The 18,465-nt window shown below is 48.1% G+C and overlaps 1 protein-coding gene across 2 annotated transcripts in view; it reads right to left on the reverse strand.

The window, feature by feature from the left end:
* LOC143659804 (polycystin-1-like protein 2) overlaps positions 1-18,465 on the reverse strand; it is a 97,524-nt gene that overhangs the window by 16,155 nt on the left and 62,904 nt on the right. For both annotated transcript variants that reach the window (XM_077133106.1, XM_077133105.1), the window contains exons 27-36: positions 16,924-17,070; positions 14,027-14,226; positions 13,703-13,920; positions 12,983-13,199; positions 10,109-10,337; positions 8,912-9,116; positions 7,607-7,706; positions 4,638-4,775; positions 2,933-3,118; positions 1,344-1,671 (exon numbers count right to left, since the gene is read on the reverse strand). In XM_077133106.1, the coding sequence (XP_076989221.1) occupies positions 1,344-1,671; positions 2,933-3,118; positions 4,638-4,775; positions 7,607-7,706; positions 8,912-9,116; positions 10,109-10,337; positions 12,983-13,199; positions 13,703-13,920; positions 14,027-14,226; positions 16,924-17,070 (1,968 nt within the window). The remainder of the gene's footprint in view (positions 1-1,343; positions 1,672-2,932; positions 3,119-4,637; positions 4,776-7,606; positions 7,707-8,911; positions 9,117-10,108; positions 10,338-12,982; positions 13,200-13,702; positions 13,921-14,026; positions 14,227-16,923; positions 17,071-18,465) is intronic.

Consider the following 18,465-nt stretch of genomic DNA (forward strand, 5'->3'; position numbering starts at 1 on the left):
TGGAAGCTATACTTATGCAAACTTCAGCTAGATATTGCTCTTCACCACAGTTTGCCAAGTCCCAACCAAAACCAAAACTATTCCTGCCAACCCTAAGGAACATCTACGGCTCTGAGATTCTACCCAAATCCCAAGCACTATGTTTACTTTCCAGAAAGTTAACCCATCTCCAGATGGGTTCCTAAGCCTGATAAGTCCTGAAACCCAGAAGTGCCTCTCTAGAACATCTTTCGTTCCATCCCCCTATCCCATATTATCGATTGCCCTTTCCAACATGAAAATGTTAGAATGGGTATAATCCAAATACCCCCTTAATATCAGGAGAAAGATCAAAGGAGAAGGTGGAGTTATAACAGAGAAGATAGGATTTAACAAATGAGTATGACTGCTGAATCATATCGATATTTCTTTTAATCTCCTGTGTCTTGGAGCAACTAGAAGGAAAAACCCAAAATTGTGGAACTATAACCCATACCAAACTCTGAAACCTGTTCTATAACTACTTGTTATGTGTACTTTGAAGTTTATAACCTTTTTGTATATATATATTATATTTCACAATTAAAAAAATAAAGCAATGCCAGGATTTAAAATCTAGGGCTCCCTGACTCTAGGGCCCAATAGGAGTTAGTCCATCATGTATCCTGAGTATGTCAAGAATGCAAGGCCCTGGCTGTTCTTTACCCAGGCTATTTCTCGGGGTTGTGTTTGCAGAGAGCAACCCTGAGGGATGTGAATGTGCATTCCCTCAGACAAAGAGCAGGTTTGCTTCCACTTGCTATAAAAGCAGTGACTCTGCCAAGCTCAATGATTCTCTCCTGAAACACAACCCACCTCACTTGCTGGCATTTATCATGGCCTTTTGTATTGCCTTTACAGGACTTGGGGAGCATGAAGAACTGGTAAAAAAAAAAAAAAAAAAACTTGTAGCTGTGGTTATTGCTTTAGTTGTAAGTAATAAAATCCTTTGTCTCTGACCCAAGAGCCTTGTGTCTTCTGCCCACATCCATGAAACAGTAATAGGCTAGCTTGTTGGTGAATAGGGCAAACTCTTAGACCCTATACAAGTCTTGGCAAAGCCTTAACCGCCTAGTGATGGACTGCTCTGTAAGGTGGTGAGCTCTCAATCCCTTGTCAGCCTCTAGCAGGAGCTGAATTCTGAGGTTCCAACATTTCCAGGGGGCCTGGAAATGCCACCTGAACAATTCTGAAGCCCCCAGGCGCAGCCAAACTGACATGAACAAGCCTGAATCAGCCCTGTTGTGAAGGTTATACCCTCTGATAACTCCTGAACTCTAGCCAAATTTCTGTGGTCTGCTGCATATGAATCAAATCGGCCTTACCTTGAAGCACTTTGGCGATCAGTCCCCAAGGGAACAACGTAGCCTCCTCCCCTGTACATAGTGAGTTTACCCCAGATGGGATACCCTCGGCGTTGACTCTGGCTCTGGTAATGCCAAGCCTGGGGAAAGCCATTGCTGTTATTGGGGGTAGAGGCATTCCAGCCTTCCCCATAGTCTGACAGGTCTTCAACATCCAGGGAATATGGTGCATGGCATTCATGGAGAGAAGACTGAAGCTGATGGGCAAGAGGGCAAGAGCTTCTCTGGACCCTGACTTGGCGAATCTGGGCACTACCAACCAGCTTGGCGTTTCCATCGGTGATAAAGCCTAAAGATGAAAAGCAGGTGGGTAAATCTAGCAATTAAAATCATCTTAACACATGCCCAGTTCCCTGCTGACGTGAAACTTAGTGTACCCATTATGGAGACACCTAAAAGGTTTATGGCAAACCACAGGCTACATTCATCCAAATGACCTCTCCATCTCCCCACCTTGGACTTGTTCTACTTCCTGTATAACTTCTTTTTGTGAATGGCACCCTATCACCCAGTCATCAACCCAGAGACCATCTGTGTTCTTTTCCGTCAATCCACACATCAATTCCACCTCTTCAGTGCTTTATATACTCATCCCTTTCTCTCCATCTCACTGTCCCTTGTCTCTGGATCAGCCCCCATCATTTCTCCTCAGCATCCTAATTTGCACACCATCTACTCCAACATCTGCCTGTTTTTTGAGTGATCCTTCTTATACCATAGATTTGATTATGTTACTCTCTCACATAGAAAATATTGGGGATTAAATCATGTCTCCCACAAAAGGGATGCTTGGTTCTCGACCTCCAGGGCTGTGGGTGTGAACCCATTTGTAAATAGGGCCTTTGAAGACATTAATTAAGGTGTGTCCAAACTGAATGAGGGTGGGCCATGATCCAACATGCCTGAAGTCCTTATAAGCAAAGGAAGTTGAACACAGAGAAGAAGCCGCAGGAACAACCAGAAACTGTAATTGAACAGAACCAGAAAAGAGAGAAGTTGCCACCATGTGCATGGCCATGTAGTGGAAAAGACCTGGAACCCCAAAGACTGCTGAAGCAGGAGGAAGCTTGAAACACCACAGCATATTCATGGAGCTACAGAACTGAGTATGGCTACAGGGGTGGGGGCTGGTGAGTTGAGGACTCTGAAATGGAGTTCAAGGATCTCTGAAACGGTGAGCCAATAAATTCTGTTGTTAAGACAACCCATTGTATGGTATTTGTTTTAGTAGCCTAGAAATTAAAACCAAAGCTTCAATAGCTCCTCACTTCCTTGAGGATAAATATGAATTTCTGAGATCCCTGATGATTTCTCTGTCCTCAACTCACCACCCCGCACCCCTGTAGCCACACTCAGCTCTGAAGCTTCATGAACATGCTGTGGTGTTCCAAGCTTCTTTACTTTTTCATCTGCTGTTCCTTCTGCCTTGTGCACCGTTTCTACCTAGTGGGTTCATACTCAGCTATTCCCCAGCTACCAGGCTGACGGTGACTCCTAGAAAGGAGTGTGCTAAGGAGGCGCTGGCAACAGACCCAGGGAGGGGGTCGTACCTGGGTGCTGACCGTACAGGTTGTTCACAAGGGTGGTGTTGGCCCATGCAAAGAACTCCTGGAAGCCTAGCCTGGCTGAAAAGCCTCGGGTGAAGCTGTGCTCGAGGTGTCTGTTGAAGTGGTAGGCGCTGGGGTCCCTCTGCCCATAGGCCACCAGCAGCAGCATCCACAGGAAGCCCACATATGCTGAGGAGGGAGGTGCATACCCTGGTCAGGAAGGATCCTTGGCTCCCACCAAGGCAGTGAATACGGGGCAGGAAATGAAATGGATCCAGGCAGTTAAGGTCAAGTACACCCGGCATTCTGCCCCTCTAGTGACAATGGAATTAATCCTCATGGAGGAAGCGGCCAGGAGCCACACCCACAGACCATGCAGGCTACTGCCTCAGTTCAATTCCCAGCTCCGCCACTTCCTGTCATGTGAGCTTAGCAAATGACTGAACCTCTCTGCCTCCCTCCTCTCATCTGTAAAATAAGGTTGGTAATTTGATTACACAGGGTGGGATGAGGAGCCACTGAATTCATATTTACAAAGCACGTAAAGCAGTGCCTACAGTGTTTGTTAAGTAGAATTGTTTTTAAAACAGGACACCTGCCGTGTCCAATGCTGAGGATATAGCAATGAAAAAGTAAGACACATTCCTTGTCCTCATGGAACGCACCTGTTTTGTAGGAGACAGGTGACCGAGATACAAGGGTACAAAAGATGCAAAGATTTAGTTTAGGAGACCTGAATCATGTGAGAGATGAAGAGTACCACTAACCAGAATCTCCCTGGGGTGGGGTTGGGGTGGGGTGGGGCCTGGGAATCTGCATCGTGAGCAACCACGCCCACAGATGATTGCGTGGACACTGCAGGAGATGCTCTCTGGGCCCTGCCCACATCCCCCTTGGCCCTCTTTATTCCTGCACACACTACTGCCTATTACTGCAAGTGCCAGGACTCTACTTGAGGCCTTTCGCCGGCCAAAATAGCATGCTCAGCCAGTGGGTAGGGCAGCTGGCAGTGCTACAGAGTGAGTGCCCTCAGGAGCAGCGCTCCACAGAGACCTGGTGGGTGAGGGCTCAGCTTGCTTACCGCTGGGTAGGACAACTTGGAGATGCTCGTACATCCTCCCCCAGAGATCCCCAGCAGCAGTGAGCCCCAGTTGTCCACACGGACCCAGTCATCAATGCCCCTTCTATTGGCTTCCTGGGATCACCTCTCAAATAAACTACTTGCAACCAACTTTGCTTGTGGGGGAACCCAGACTAAGACATAGATAAAGGTTTGAAAGCTCCTGGTCAGGGGAAGACTCTGAGGATACAACCTTTGAGTTCAGAATAAAAGAATAAGAGGAATTTAGCCAGAAGAAAAGGTGGGGAGGAGAGGTGAGCATGTTGCAAGCAGACAAAATGGAATAGCCTTGACAAAGGCCTAGATCAACAGCGGGCACAGTGTCCCTGGAGCTGTTGAATCCAGCATGATCAGAGCTCACTGTGCAATGGGTTGAGAAGGGACTGGAGGTGGGCAGAGCCAAAGTAAGGAACTTAGGCTGTCTGAACGGCCACAGAGAGTCACTGAAGGATTTTAAGTGTAGGGGAGAGGCTGCAGCAAGCTGACATCTAGGGAAACAGGCCCAGAAGCAGCATGGGACTCACTGAGGATTGCACCACAGGTCTCTGGAGAACCAGTGAGTGGGAAGATTGCCAACAGGCTGCCTACCCAAGATTTCTCTGATCAGGGAGAATGCTTTCTGTTCCTTGAGGTGGGTGTTTCTCATCTTCTCAATGTCAGCAGTGGGAGGTGGCTGGTAGATGGCCTTTCTGCTCTCTCTTCGTGCTTGAAACAAGGCGTAGGGGTCTGTGAAAGCAAGGACACAAGGACAGTCCCCAGATGGGCAGTGACACAAGGCTTTACTTTCATAACCAGAAGATCCCTCTTTCACTGGGCCCAATGGACTCCACCATTCCTCCTCCTGGGAATCCATTTCTCAAGTTGACACTTAGTGCCTCTGCCCATGCTATCCCAAAGCTTAGAATTCAGAGTCATCCACATTCCTGAAAGCACAAATGCCCTCCCCTCCTGGAAGTCCCCTCTGACCCCCTAGATGCTGCCCTCTGTGTTTGCATTTAATCATGTAAATACAATTTACATAAAATTCAACCACTGAAAGCGTTTACTTCAATAATTTTCGTACATGTATAGAGTTGTGCAAACATTGTCACAATCCAGGGTCAGGATATTTTATCACCCCAAAAGGTTCCCACTTGTCCATTTTAAGTCAATGGATGGTCAAACCTATATGAAAAGGAGAGTTGAATGGTATACCACTATAATTCAATGTTTTAAAATTGAGATTAAATTCACATACCATAAAATACACCATTTTAAAGTATATAGTTTGGTGATTATTACCATATTCACAAGTTTGTACAACTAATCCAGAATATTTTCATCACTCCCAAAAGAAATTATTATAGCAGTCACTCCCATTCTCTGCTGTCCTCAAACCATTATTGATCAGCTTCCTGTCTCTATAGATTTGCCTTTTCTGAACAACTTCATAAAATGGAGTGATATAGTATCTGGTGTGGTGTCTGGTTTCTTTCACTTCACATACTGTTTTGGGGTTTATCTGTGTTGTTGCATGTGTCAGTAGTTTGTTCCTTTTTATTGCTGAGTAGTGTCCCATTGTAGGGAGATGGCACCGTTTACTGGGCCGTTCAACTGGGCCATTATGAATAAGGCTGCTGCGAATGTCCACATCCAAGTCTTCGTGTGGGCATATAATCTCAGTTCTCTGGGGCAGATACCTAGAAGTGGCCAAATGTTTTCTGTTTGTTATAAGTAAAGCTGCTATGAACATTTATGCACAAGTTTCTGCATGAAAATGAGTCTTCATCACTCTGGGATAAATGCCCAAGAATGCAATTGCTGGGTCATACTGTAAAGCCATTTTTAGTTTTGAAATGAATCCCCAAACTATTTTCCAGAGTGACTGTACTATTTTACATTCTCACCAGCAATGTGTAAGTGATACAATTTCCCCACATCCTTACCAGTATTTGGTATTATCACTATTTTTTATTTTAGCCATTCTGATAGGTGTGTGATGACTCAGCTATCTTTTGTACCTGTGTAGTCCTGTCCACCCCACCACCACTGCCATCATGTTTTATCTGGACCATTACAATGGCCTCCTTACTGGCCTCCCCACTTCTACTTTTAACCCAATACCATGCGGTCTCCAAAGAACAGCCACCGTAATCTTTCTAAAATTGCAAAACAGATCGTTACTCTCATATTTAAAACATCCCAAAACCCCAGCTTTGCACCAGGCCCTACAAGACCTTCCATGAATTGTCTCCTATGCCTCTCTGACCCCATCTTGAACTGAACCATTCCCCCTCCACACTGTCAATGATTCCTACAATAGGACCAGCTCTGTCCTGCCCCAGGGCCTTTGCACATGCTCACTGTGCAAACACTTACTTCCCTTATCCTTCAGGAGTCAATTTAGGGCCCACCTCAGCAGAGAGGCCCTGTACCCTCTTATCTCCTCCCATCCCCCAGTGCTGATCCCATTTCACATGTATACATCTGTATTTACTTGTTTAGTGTCCTCTTGCTAAGTGGATTCTTCCCTCCAAGGACAATGACCTGTTTGGTCAAGTCAGTGCTGTGTTCCCAGCATGGTCCCTTGCACACAGTACCCCCCCCCCAAATTGTTGCTGAAGGAGTAACTGAAGGAACACTTCATTGTTCTGGAGGCTAGCATCCCTGTGGAGAAACATTACTCTGTTGTTTTGGAAAGGAGATTTTAATGGGCCTTTTGGATCTGCAAAGCTAAATGCTGTCCCAAAGTAGGAGAATCCAGGACCTGAAGAGGTGACCAGCCTGGCTTCTGGTGTGTGCACAGGGCCTTTAGTTTGTTTTTGTTTTCCCTGAAAGCCATGATCTCCTCATAGATGGTTAAAGTGTGGATTCTCTTTTCTTTGTGGGAGTTCTCTTGTTGGCAGCTCCCTCAGGAGTTATGGTTGGGAAGTGAGCAGTCAGGTCAGAGGAAGGAGAGTGGCCACTGGTCTCCTAGAACAGGGGGGCAGACAACTACTCACCTCTGCTATTGTAGCACTAAAGCAGCAGAGACAATATGCAACCAAATGGGCATGGCTGAGTTCCAATAAAACTTCATAAAAACAGGAAGTGGGCCAGATACGGTCCATGAGTCATGGTTTGCAGACCCCTGTCCTAGAGCTTCTTAACTTAAAATCTCACAGCTCAGCTGCAAGATTGTTCCCATCCTGCTTTCCTTCTAAAGTCCAGAGACTCTGAATCCTTGAGTCCCTAGAACACAGCAGCTTGCGTGAGATCACATGGAAAATGAGGGCCAGTGCAGAGTGTGGTCCCCAACCTGCCACCTGGCTGAGGGGTTACGCTCAGGTGTCAGGGGGAAAAGCCCAGTTAGGGCAAGAACAAGGCTCGTCAGGAGACAATGAAGGAGTCACTTTTTTCTGGATGGTTTTGCGGGTGGTTAACAAACCCTGAGAGGGGTGAAAGGCTGAAGGGGAGCAAAGATCTGGGGAGCTGCTTGACGCCAGGACCACCTGGGGTCTGGACTACCCAGGGATTGCTCAGATCATCAGGACCACCAGTTGGCCTGGTGCCTACCTCTCCACCAGATGCACCCTTACCTGGGCCAGACAGCTGTCCCACCAGGGACATGGTGGGCTCCTCCTCCTCCTCTTCCTCTCTCTTTAAGACCAGCGCAAAGAAAGCGGCAAACCCCAGCACCTGCAGAAGACCCACCATGAACCCCAAACCCACGTGGAAACCGTCTCTTGGCTCCTGGTTGGAGAGTAGGGTGGGGACTGGGGCCACATTAGTGTACTGGGCTAGCAGCCACGCTCTGGGGATGTCAGGTGGGAAACGGGCCACCCTCTGCACAGAGGGAGGTGCCTGCGAAGAATGAGAGCCAAGGTTTGCATGCACCTGGCCACCAGTCCCAGGCAGGGACCTCCTTGAGCTACCCCAGCGCCTCCCACCTGGTGTTCTCTTGCCAGACATTCCTTCCTCTTAACTCTAGCATGGCGGCTTCACCTTTTCTCATCGCCCCCATCCCCCTTTCCTTACCGTATTAATGAATTCATCCTTTTACATGAGCTCTACCCCTACTATGCACAGGTGTAGCAGGAGTCTGTGATTTGGTTGGGGAACTGAAATGCTCACAATGCCCCCCTGTTCCTAATATGCCCTGGGTCTATTTGGGGGGTGGGGTGGGGTAGAAGAGAAGTTTTTAAAATCTTATGAAAAAGCCTGTAGAATGGGGGCTCAAAGGGTGGAATGAGGGTGGGGAGGATATGACAATATCTCAGGTGTAAAGACTCACTTTCAGTGTCCCCTCTGTTCTGCAGCAACCCTCCCCTAGGCACAGTATCCCCTCCTCCCATGGGGTTCCCCAGAGACTGTCTGGCCTCTCCCGCCCCCACTCCTTCCAGGAGAAGCTGTGAACCCCCAAGCTCCAGCCCTGGGCTCAGCATTTCTTTGATTCTAACGTGCTCCCCATTGTAATTTCACATTTCAGAAACAGAAGTATTATTGCTTCTGCATTGTGATTGATGCACGGGATTCACGGCTCAGCTTTTTTCCAAAGGGAAAGTTGGTTTAAATTGCTGACCTATCCCACCTGAGCATTAGGATTTACGGTCTTATTCGTATTTATACACGCAGCATAGGGCAGGAGGTTCGTGGCCTTAACTTTGTAACCTCAAGCGTCCCGTCTATAAAACAATGGGGACACCTCTCCCAAGGGTGGTTGAGATTATGAAAGGTGACAATCTTCGGAACAGCCTGGCCCCAAGAGAGCGTCTAATAAGCAAATATCCTGCTATCTTTACTATCGATCCTGTTAGCCGCACGAATAACGGGAGGAACGACCTCCACCCAGGGCCAGGGTTGCCGGCAGGGGGGAAGGGGCGGGCGCAAGGGAGGGGCCCGACCTTCAGGGGCTGGGTGACGAACACGCTCTCGGCGAGGGAGACCGCCATGGAGATGAGCCACTGGAGGGAGCTGGCGCGCCCGTAGCGCAGGCCGTAGAGCGCCGTGAAGAAGGCCGCCGTGCCGCTGGTGGCCGCCACCAGGAGCCAGCCCACGAGGGCGCACCACCAGGGCAGGCCGCCAGGGGGCCGGCTCGCCCGCGGGCAGCTGCAACGGGGCGCGCACGGTCAGCGCCGAGCCGGCAGGGCGCAGCGTCAGACCCCACCGCCCCTGCCAGCGCGCGACCTCGGTTTCTTGACTTCTAGGACCCCCGGTCTCTTCCTCTGTAGCCTGTACCGACCTGGAGGGCTGTTGAGAGCTAAAGAATTCTACAGAGGGAAGAATTCACGTTCATTCGGAGCTTACCCGGCGGGGGTGGGAGGGGGTGGGCGGGGGAAGGGCCAGTCCCGTTGCTAAGTGCTTTAAGGGGATTTGCTCCTTTCTCACAGCAAGTCTAGAAGGATGGTACTGTATAGTTTTAAAAAAAATCTGACGATCATCCAAAAATTAGAGAGCACAAGGAACCTCTATGTACTCATCAACCAGTTTCAACAGCCATTACCACCACCTTCTCAGACTCATTTTACCTCTCTCTACCCTCTTTTCTAGTGTGTGAGTGTGTGTGTATTCTTAAATTTCAGGCATAATATAACATCACTACTTCAGAAAGTATCTCAAGAAAAGTTCTTTTGCCTACTGAATTACAATGCAATTGTCACGCCTAACAAAATTAATAATTCCTTATTATCGTATAATAACCAGTCCATTCAGATTTCACTGGTTATCTTTGAAAATGTGTTTTTAAAAAGTTTGAATCAAGAGATGGGTATTCTTATTACTCCCATTTTAAGGGTAAGGAAACTGAGGCTTAGAAAGGTTAAGAGACTTGCTCAAGGTTGCACAGTGAGAAAGTGGCCCACAAGAAAATGGTTATAAACTGCAAAGTGCTGTACAAAAGTCTTTAACTAAGTCTCTGGTGAAGAGCCCTGTCAAGCCCCCACCCCCTGCATTTGTGCAGGAATCCTAATCACTCCTGCCTGGGGTACCTGGATGAGCATCTTCCCAAGTTTGCCAGCACGCCCCCTCCCCAACACGCCCCCTCCCCACCACACCAGGCTGCAGGGGGCAGGTGCCCACTCAGAGCCCAGGAAGTGGATTACCAGGGGCCTGCTGGGCCAGGGGTGCTGGGCTGTGTCCCCAGGCCCTCTTGCAGGGTCCGCAGCTGCCTGAGGGCCCGGGCGTGGCTGTGGCACTGGGGAAAGCCCTGGGGTTCCAGCAGCCGCAGCTCTTGCTCCACGTGCTCCAGCTGGGCATAGAGACACTGCCTGTAGGCGCTGTCCTTCTCAGGGCCACACATGGCCACCTCAGGTGCGGGACGCTGTGTTTTCTCTGGGAGACAAGAAGGGAAAGAGCATGAACTGGCATCGAGTGACGGAGCAGATCGGCTGCCATAAAACAACAGGAATAGTGATGTAGTTGTGATTTTGCACACTGAGCCCTTACTACGTTCCAGGCCCCGGAAGTCTGAGGCTCAGAGATGCGGGGTACAGCTCAGGGTTTGAGTGTTTCTCCTTTAGTCTTCAATCAAGGAAGTTTTCCAAATTTCCTCAAGTGAGAAGAGAATAATATACCTACCATCCGACTGCAACAATTGATAACTGTCGATAGCATTTGGCCCATCTTGTTTCCTCTCTGCCCTTTCCTCCCCAAACATTTTTGGGGGAGTATTTTCAAGCAAATCCTAGACATCGGATTACCTCATCTGCAAGCACTTTAACATGGATAAGATTCAAATTTAATTCCCAGTTGGCCAGTGTTGAAAAAGGTCTAAATCGTAATCTTTTGCTTTCAACTTGTTTTTGTTTTTAAATGAAAAGTTTCAGAAAGTAAAGTAGAGAGAAGGATGCGCTGAGCCCACATGCACTCAGTGCCCAGCTCGGCCAGGCAGCACCTCTCGGGCGCCCGTCTCTCCCCAGCACCCCTCCCGCTCTCCCCACGTGGATGATTTTGAAGCAAATGACAAACCCGATAGCATTTCATTAAACATTTTAGTTTGTTTCTGTAGAATAAAAGGACTCATTTTAAAAACAACCACAATGTTATTATCAAATCTTTAGAACAATTTACCCTAATCCCTTATTGTACCTAAATATCCAGTTAGTGGTCAAGTGTTGCCTGCTTTGAATGTTTTTCTATAGTTAGGTTGTTCACATTTCAGCTTCCTAAAGAAACTTTCTAAACTTTTTAATTTTAGATTAAAGAGGTAATGCATATTCACTTCAAGAAAATGAAGCAAAACATTTCCACTATCCCCTGTGCCTTTTTAAAGAAGCTTGGCCTCTAAAGGCGGGACGGGGCTCTGTCCCTGGGACACACTCTCCCAGGCGGTGTGGCTTAAGGCCTAAAATTAATATTGTGTGTGCTCTGATGTGCGAAATGGGGAGGGCCTCAGACGGCCTGACCACAAGCCCCTCCCCATTCCGCTCCCACAGCTAAGGGCCCAGGGCCAGAAAGCACTCCCTGTTGCAGGGACCAGGCCCAGTGCCCACTTAGGCCTGAGTGGTGGCCTTCAGTTCCAGCCAGCCTGTGGAGGTGGCAAACAAGCCACTCACTGCCTCCCGCGGGAGCCGAGAGCTCTTATTGCTACACAGCCGGCCTCCTGCAGCTGCTGCCTGTTCACTCTGCTCCTGTGAACAGGGCCTGTGGCCCTGAGTAAACTGCTGCGTCCTCCTGCCCCGGATTGTGAGGGTAGGTGACTAGTAAACTGTCCAGCGCAGGTGCTGTGTGTTCCACCGTCCCCACAACCCTAGGGAAGAGGGGTGACTAATACAGGTGATCGGGCCCAGTCAGCCCCATGGTATCTGCACAGGGGTGCATGAAATTGGCTATAGGAGATGGCAGGATGGAGTGCCACGCCCCCCCCCATGACCCCCTCCAGCACCAGTGAGGGTTAAATGAGAAACAACACAAGTGTGTGGAGAAGGCTGTGTCGTAGGCACGTCACAGCCTCGTGACTCATAGACTAGGTTAGGGTGTTGACAAAGGATCGGGGTATTGGTAAAGGCTCCTAGCCCCCTCCCACCTGCAACTTCCGCCCTTACCCTTCTGACCTGGGCTTTTTCCCAGAAGATGCATTCTGGCGAGGTTTCTGGAAGATGCTATCATTACCAATCATAACACCACTTACTGAATGGCTGCTTTGTCAGGCTCGGTTCAAAGTGTTTTATGTATGTTAAGATCTCATTCATTCTGAACAATAACCCAAGAAGTTAGGCAGATCAATAGCCCCAGTGTATGGGGAGGAAACTAAGGCACAGAGAAGTTGAGCAACTTCTCCAAAGTGGCACAGCTGCTACTGCAGTCAGTGCCCACAGATGGTTCTGCAGAATGGCCCAGGTTAGCAGGCCACCCACTGCTCCTCCTACCACCCTACACATGCCATCTTGCTTTATGCCTTCCACAGGGGCCTCCTGACCTCTCACTTCATGGATATTTGTTGCACAATCTCCAGTTGGGACATGGGGCCAGACGCTGGGGAGATAGTAGAGACAAGACAGAGGGTTGAATCCCACCCCAAGGAGCCCACATTCCAGAAAGCTGGGTGCAGGCATCAAGCAACTTGTCTCACAATTCATTTTTAGCAACAAGCAGGATGGAGGCGATGAAGGAGAAGCTTAGGGGCTAACAAACATGGGACTGGAGGTCCTGCTGCATGCAGGCTGGAGGGCTCTGGTGGTTCCCCTGAGGAAGTGATGCTTTAAGTCGAGACTGAAAGTTGAGTAGGAATTGGCTAGGCAAAGACTGGGAGAAGAACATTCCAGACTACGGGACCAGCATACGTGAAGGCCTTTAGTGGGAGTGGGAGGGCAGTGTGGTGTTGGGGGAGGCGGTGAATGGTTTGAGCCGAGGCTGGCGATGGAGACCCTGGTTCACTTTCTGACCTCACCGGGATGCAGACATGGCCCTTGGACCTTTTCTACCTGATTCCGAAATGCTGTTTCTCCTGACCAGAAGCAGCAATGCCCAGGACTTACCTTTTACATGCACGGGCCCAAGAGTGAGGGTTACAGGGTCCTCTCTATTTCTTTCTTCTCCACAGAAGTACTGTCCGGCCGTGTTCTGCAGACAAATGACATCTTCCACCAAGGCCAGCAGTTCGTTGATGTCCCACAAGCTCGCTGAGTCCCAGCCCGAGGCAGGGGGTGGCAACTTCAGAGCTGTGAACAGTGAGCTGACGAGCCTCCGCACGTCCTGCAAGGCATGCCAGGTGGACTAAGGCGACGTGAGCCGCAGGGGAGGGGGCTGCGGACAGAAGCTGAGAGCAAGCATCCTGGTGCTGAGTGAGTTGGGCTCGGATCTCAGCTCTGCCTGCAGAGATGCTGCCGGACCTCGCTGAACGCCCACCCTTCATCTCTAAAATCCCTTTTCAGCGGTGTGAACAGACGCCTTCAAACCTCTACTCCTCAAGGAGTCAAATATGGCAGCTGCTTAACAGTGCTTATTGAATCTATAACTGCAGAGGAAGGAGCCCTGTCTGTGATTCCACCCTGGGAGTCCCTATGAGGGTGTGATGTATTGCACAAAGTAGGGACCCCAAAATGTGTGTATGTGCGTGCTCGGTTGATAAATCTTGGTGACTGATGTTTCCAGGCCACGTGGGGTTGCAGCTGGTCGCCTGGCACCAGACCCCAGTCCTACCCCCACTTCTGCCAACCCGTTCCCCACCCCCCACCCCCCACCCAAGCTGGACATGCCTTGGTCACTGCTTCAGGAGTTAGAGCGCCACCCCCCACTGGCTGTGAGGAGGGGGCCCGGCTGGGGGACTCCCGGCCCCCTTTCCCGGTGATCTGCTCCTTGGGGGCCCGAGGACGGGTGTTCCGAAATATCTGGACGATCAGGAGGTTGATGGGGAACATTAGGAGGGAACTCTCCAGCCCGATCATCACTTCCTGCCAAGTGAATTCAATTTTGCCTGGCGGAAGAGAGGGAGAAGGTCAAAGGAGAGACGGAGCCCCGAGCCCAGAGCCCGGCTCCCTTCCCCACCCCCACCCCCACCCCACCGTGATCGTGGGAAATACCCAAGTCCAACTTTTGCTCCACCGGGTCCTTGGGGACACCCCAGAACATGATGCTGGTCAGCATGGTGCAGAGGAGCAGGGAGAAGCAGCAGGACAGCCTCTGGGTGCGGGTGAAGCGGCTGCGAGGGGACCGGCTGAAGATGGAGTACCAGATGTGGCCGTCCTGGAAGCCGGCCGAGGTCTTCGTGAAGAACAGGTGCCTGCGGCGGGCGGGAGGGAGGCAGTAGTGGGGAGAGACTAGTATCTTTGGAGCAACCCTGGCATGGGAGGGGGGCAGGGATTTGTTTCTGAGACTTATTATATGTTTTCTCTACTATAGAAGAAGTACAGAGACACCTAGCATCGCTTCGAGTTAAGGGCAGGGAGCCTGGACAGGGCTGGGGTGAAAACCTCAACTGTCTTCCTGCCAGCCGTGTGACCTCAGGCCACTTTGCTTTTTGTGTCTCAGTTTCCTCATCTGTAAAATGGGGATAGTGACAGGAACTTCCTCTCCGGATTGCTGGCAGAATTAAAAAGAATCATTTTTGTTAAGCATTTGGCACAATAGCTGGCATGTGATGAGTGTTCAATAAACACTAGCAATTATAATAATTAGTTTTGTTATAATGAGGGCGTTAGAGTATAGTGGCTAAAAATCCCGGGTTCTGTTGTGTTCAGGCGGTTTGAGAGAATAAAAGTTGCGAGGCGGGGTCTCTGAAAATTGCACCCTATTCGCTTTAAGAGTTTGCATTATTTCCCTAGAAGGAGAGTGTAGTTTCTCCCAAGGAGCTCCTCAACGGCCCAGGTTTTCCTGAGAGGGGGCAGAGCTGAAAGTCCCAGCTGGTGACTGTTCTGGTTGGGCAGCGCCAGTACCCTCCAGGGTTGTGAAATACTTTGACCATCACTCCAGGGTGTGTATGTGGGTTGGAGTTAGAATGAAGGCACATAAAGAAAGAGGCCAGTGCTCCCAGGGATGAGCCCGGCCCTGCCACCGGGGGATGGATAATGCCTACCTGACCAAAAGGGGGAAAAGAAATGTAGTAAAATAAAGTATCAGTGTCTACGAGATTTCAAATAGAGTCAAAAGACTATTCTGGAAGCTATTTTTATGCAAGCTTCAGCTAGATACAACTAAATACTATGGGAGGCCAAGCCCCAACCAACAGTATTCCTGTAAACCCTAAAGAATACCCAGGGCTCTGTCTGAGGCTCTATAAAAGTGTCACTCACTGAGTTTATTTTTCAGAAATCTATAACCTGGGCCAGATCAGCCCTGGAACCCAGAGCTACCAGTCTCTCCAAGAGCATCAGCCAGTTGCATCTCCTACCCCACAATGTCAACACCTCTTTGCAACATGAAGAAGTTAGAATGGTCATTGCCCAAATATCCCTAAAGATTGGGAAAAGAGTCAAAGGAGAAGCAGGAGTCGTAACAGAGAAGATAGGATTTAACAAATGAATATGACTACTGAATCATTATATTGATATTTCTTTTTAGTCTCCAGTGTCCTAGAGCAGCTAGAAGGAAATACCTGAAATGGTGGAACTGTAATCCATATCATACTTTGAAATTTGTTCTAAAACTATTTTTAATGTATTTTGAAATTTATTACTTTATCGTATATATATATTTCATAATAAAAAAAGTTTAAAAAACCAAATCAGGAAATACCACAATAATTGCCTGCATTCCACACTAAAAGTAATTTGTATATAACTGTTAAAAAAAAAAAAGAGGCCAGGTACCAATAAGAATGATTTTTCATGTTATTATATTATTCACACAACAGATATTTGGCGAGCCTGGATCAGGGTGCCAGGCACTCTCGTGGGCAGCTGGATTCCTGGGCTGAATGATGGAGTCCTGCCTTCACAGAGCTCCCTATCTGGTTTCAAGGCATCCCGTGCCGTGATGCCATCGGACGATAATATTCACTTCTGAAATTGACACTTATTCTGAGCCACGTACTATCCTAAGCACGTTACATACATCACGTGATGGGATCCGCACCGGTCCCCTTGGGGGTAGGTAGAGTTAGCAATTCATTTTTCACAAGAGGACACTGGAACCTACAGAGGTGTCTTATCCAAGGTCATGGGCAAGTACATGGAAGGCATGTCTTTGTGTTCATGGCTATGTTTTATCTCTCGTGGGGTTCAAAACTGATTGAGACTTGATTCAATCTGATTCACACTTTTTTCCCAAGTGGAGGCCAAGCCACTGACAGTGGCCTTTGGGAGAAAAGTCACCTGAGTAAATGTGCTGGAAACATCCTTAATGCCTACTGGCACGAGAATCGTTGACTGTGTGGCAGAACTTCTATTTTATTTATCGTAGCCAATAAGGAAACAACGTGGTCCAAATACACTTTGCCAGAAGGATGTTCCTCACATATTGTTAAGGAAAAATGGCAACACATTTGGGATAATGTGTATAGGATGGTGCCATTTAAAAAGATACATAATCAACCACAATCTGTAGTGTGTGCGTGTGTGTGCGCGTGTGCATGTGTTTATACTTTTCTGTGTTTGGAGACAGATGTGGACGTCTACACAACAGGAGAGGGAATGGGGACGTGAATAAAACAAAGGAAAGCATCTGCTGAAAGAAACATCCGCGATAAAACAAAACAATAATCATTCAAATCACTCTGTTCTCTGATATAAAATATATTACTCTATAACATGCACAAAGATACACCCTCTCACCACCTGGACGACAGTTTGGTCCCCAGGGACCTCATTCCCAACAAGAAAACCTGACTGGTCATTATAGACATATACTCAAACCTGCCCAACCCCTTTAGATGAAACTTACTTTTATTTGGCTGTGATTGAATTGTGCTGTAACTCCCTAGAGATGAAAGAACAAAGTAAAGAGAATTTGCTAGAAAAAAAAAAACTTGTAAAGAAATTACCTGAATTGTTTCCTGTCCTGCTCTGTGGCCACTGGAAACACCTTGTCCAGGACACAGTCTCCAACGTCAATGGACAGCCAAGAGTTGCAGAGGAAATACCACTTCTGGCCCAACGCCAGGTCATGGACCAGCACCCGACTCACGTACCTGGAGAAGGGACCCAAACTTTTGAGATTAAGGTTGGGGAACGAGATTTATTTGGACACCATGCAGGTAACACCTTTGCAAAAACGCACCTCAAGAATAAGAGCTCCTGGAAAAAAATACTTTGTATTTCTCTTCAGTGTTCTTGGTGTCTTGATCAAACTGCCCCAATCTGTAGGTGGATTTGGCCTTATATGGAGAGTTCAGTTAATTTAGAGGGCCCACTTGGGAGATTGCCATGTTTTTACAAATATGTTGCAAAAGGGTGTGTTTTGAAACTGTGAAACCCTAAGGATGGCTCCAAGCCCAGGGCCAGTGTTCAATCATAGGTGAGTAAAGCCAAGTTGTAGATTGTAAATTGTCTGTGTTCAGGGAAGTGCAGGCTGGAGAACATAAATGTGTTCTTTCTATAGGCATCTAACCAGCAAGTGAACCTTCCATCTGTCTTGGGCCCAGGGCGTCATGGGTCTGATCAAACCCAATATAGGTCTTTGAGGTCCAGGGATGGAGTGAAATCATCTTGCCTATCCTGGGGTGTCAGGGCCAGGAGCAGCAGTTTTCCCTGTTGTTGCATACCCAGTAGGAATAATAGTGACATCAGTAGCTTCTCTGCACGCTGCATTTACTATACAAAGGGAATTATGGTAAGAAGCTCTTGAGTTGCGTTTACTCAACCCATCCTCACAACAACCCTATAAGGAAGAAACAATGATCAACCCCATTTTCCAGATGAAGAAGTCAAAGTTTATAGAGCTGGAGGGATTGCTCAAGGTTGCACAGCTGCTCAGGATGGGGTCCCTCTCAGGTCCCACCTGGCCTGTCTCTTGCAAGGGTCTCCTTGCAAAAGGGTGTGTTTTGCAAGTGGTGGGGCAGAGACCTTGGAAGATTCCGGTCGGAAGCAATGGCTCCCAAACCTGTCACCTGGGACCTTTACAATTACAAATTCTCCTTCTCCAAAGAAGATATACAAATGACCAGTAAGCACATGAAAAGATTCTCTACATTATTAGCCACTAGAGAAATGCAATTCAAAACCACAGTGAGATACCACTGCACACACACTAGATCACGATAATAAAAAAGATAAATAATAGTAAGTATTATTGTAGAGATATTGGAATCCTTACTTCTTGCTGCTGGAAATACAAAATAGTGCAGCCACTTTGGAAAACAGTCTGGTGATTCCTTGGTTCACCATGGAGTTACCAGACAATCCGCAATTTCCAAAAGAAATGAAAACATATGTCCACCCAAAAATGTGTACATAAATATGCACAGCAACGTATTCATAAGAGGCCCAAAGTAGAAACAACCCAAATGGCCATAAACCAATGCAAGAATAAACAAAATGTGGTACAGTATATTCATATAATTGAGTATTATTCAGCCTTAAAAAGG

The sequence above is a fragment of the Tamandua tetradactyla genome, chromosome 16 (assembly GCF_023851605.1).
Source record: "Tamandua tetradactyla isolate mTamTet1 chromosome 16, mTamTet1.pri, whole genome shotgun sequence".
Taxonomy (NCBI): domain Eukaryota; kingdom Metazoa; phylum Chordata; class Mammalia; order Pilosa; family Myrmecophagidae; genus Tamandua; species Tamandua tetradactyla.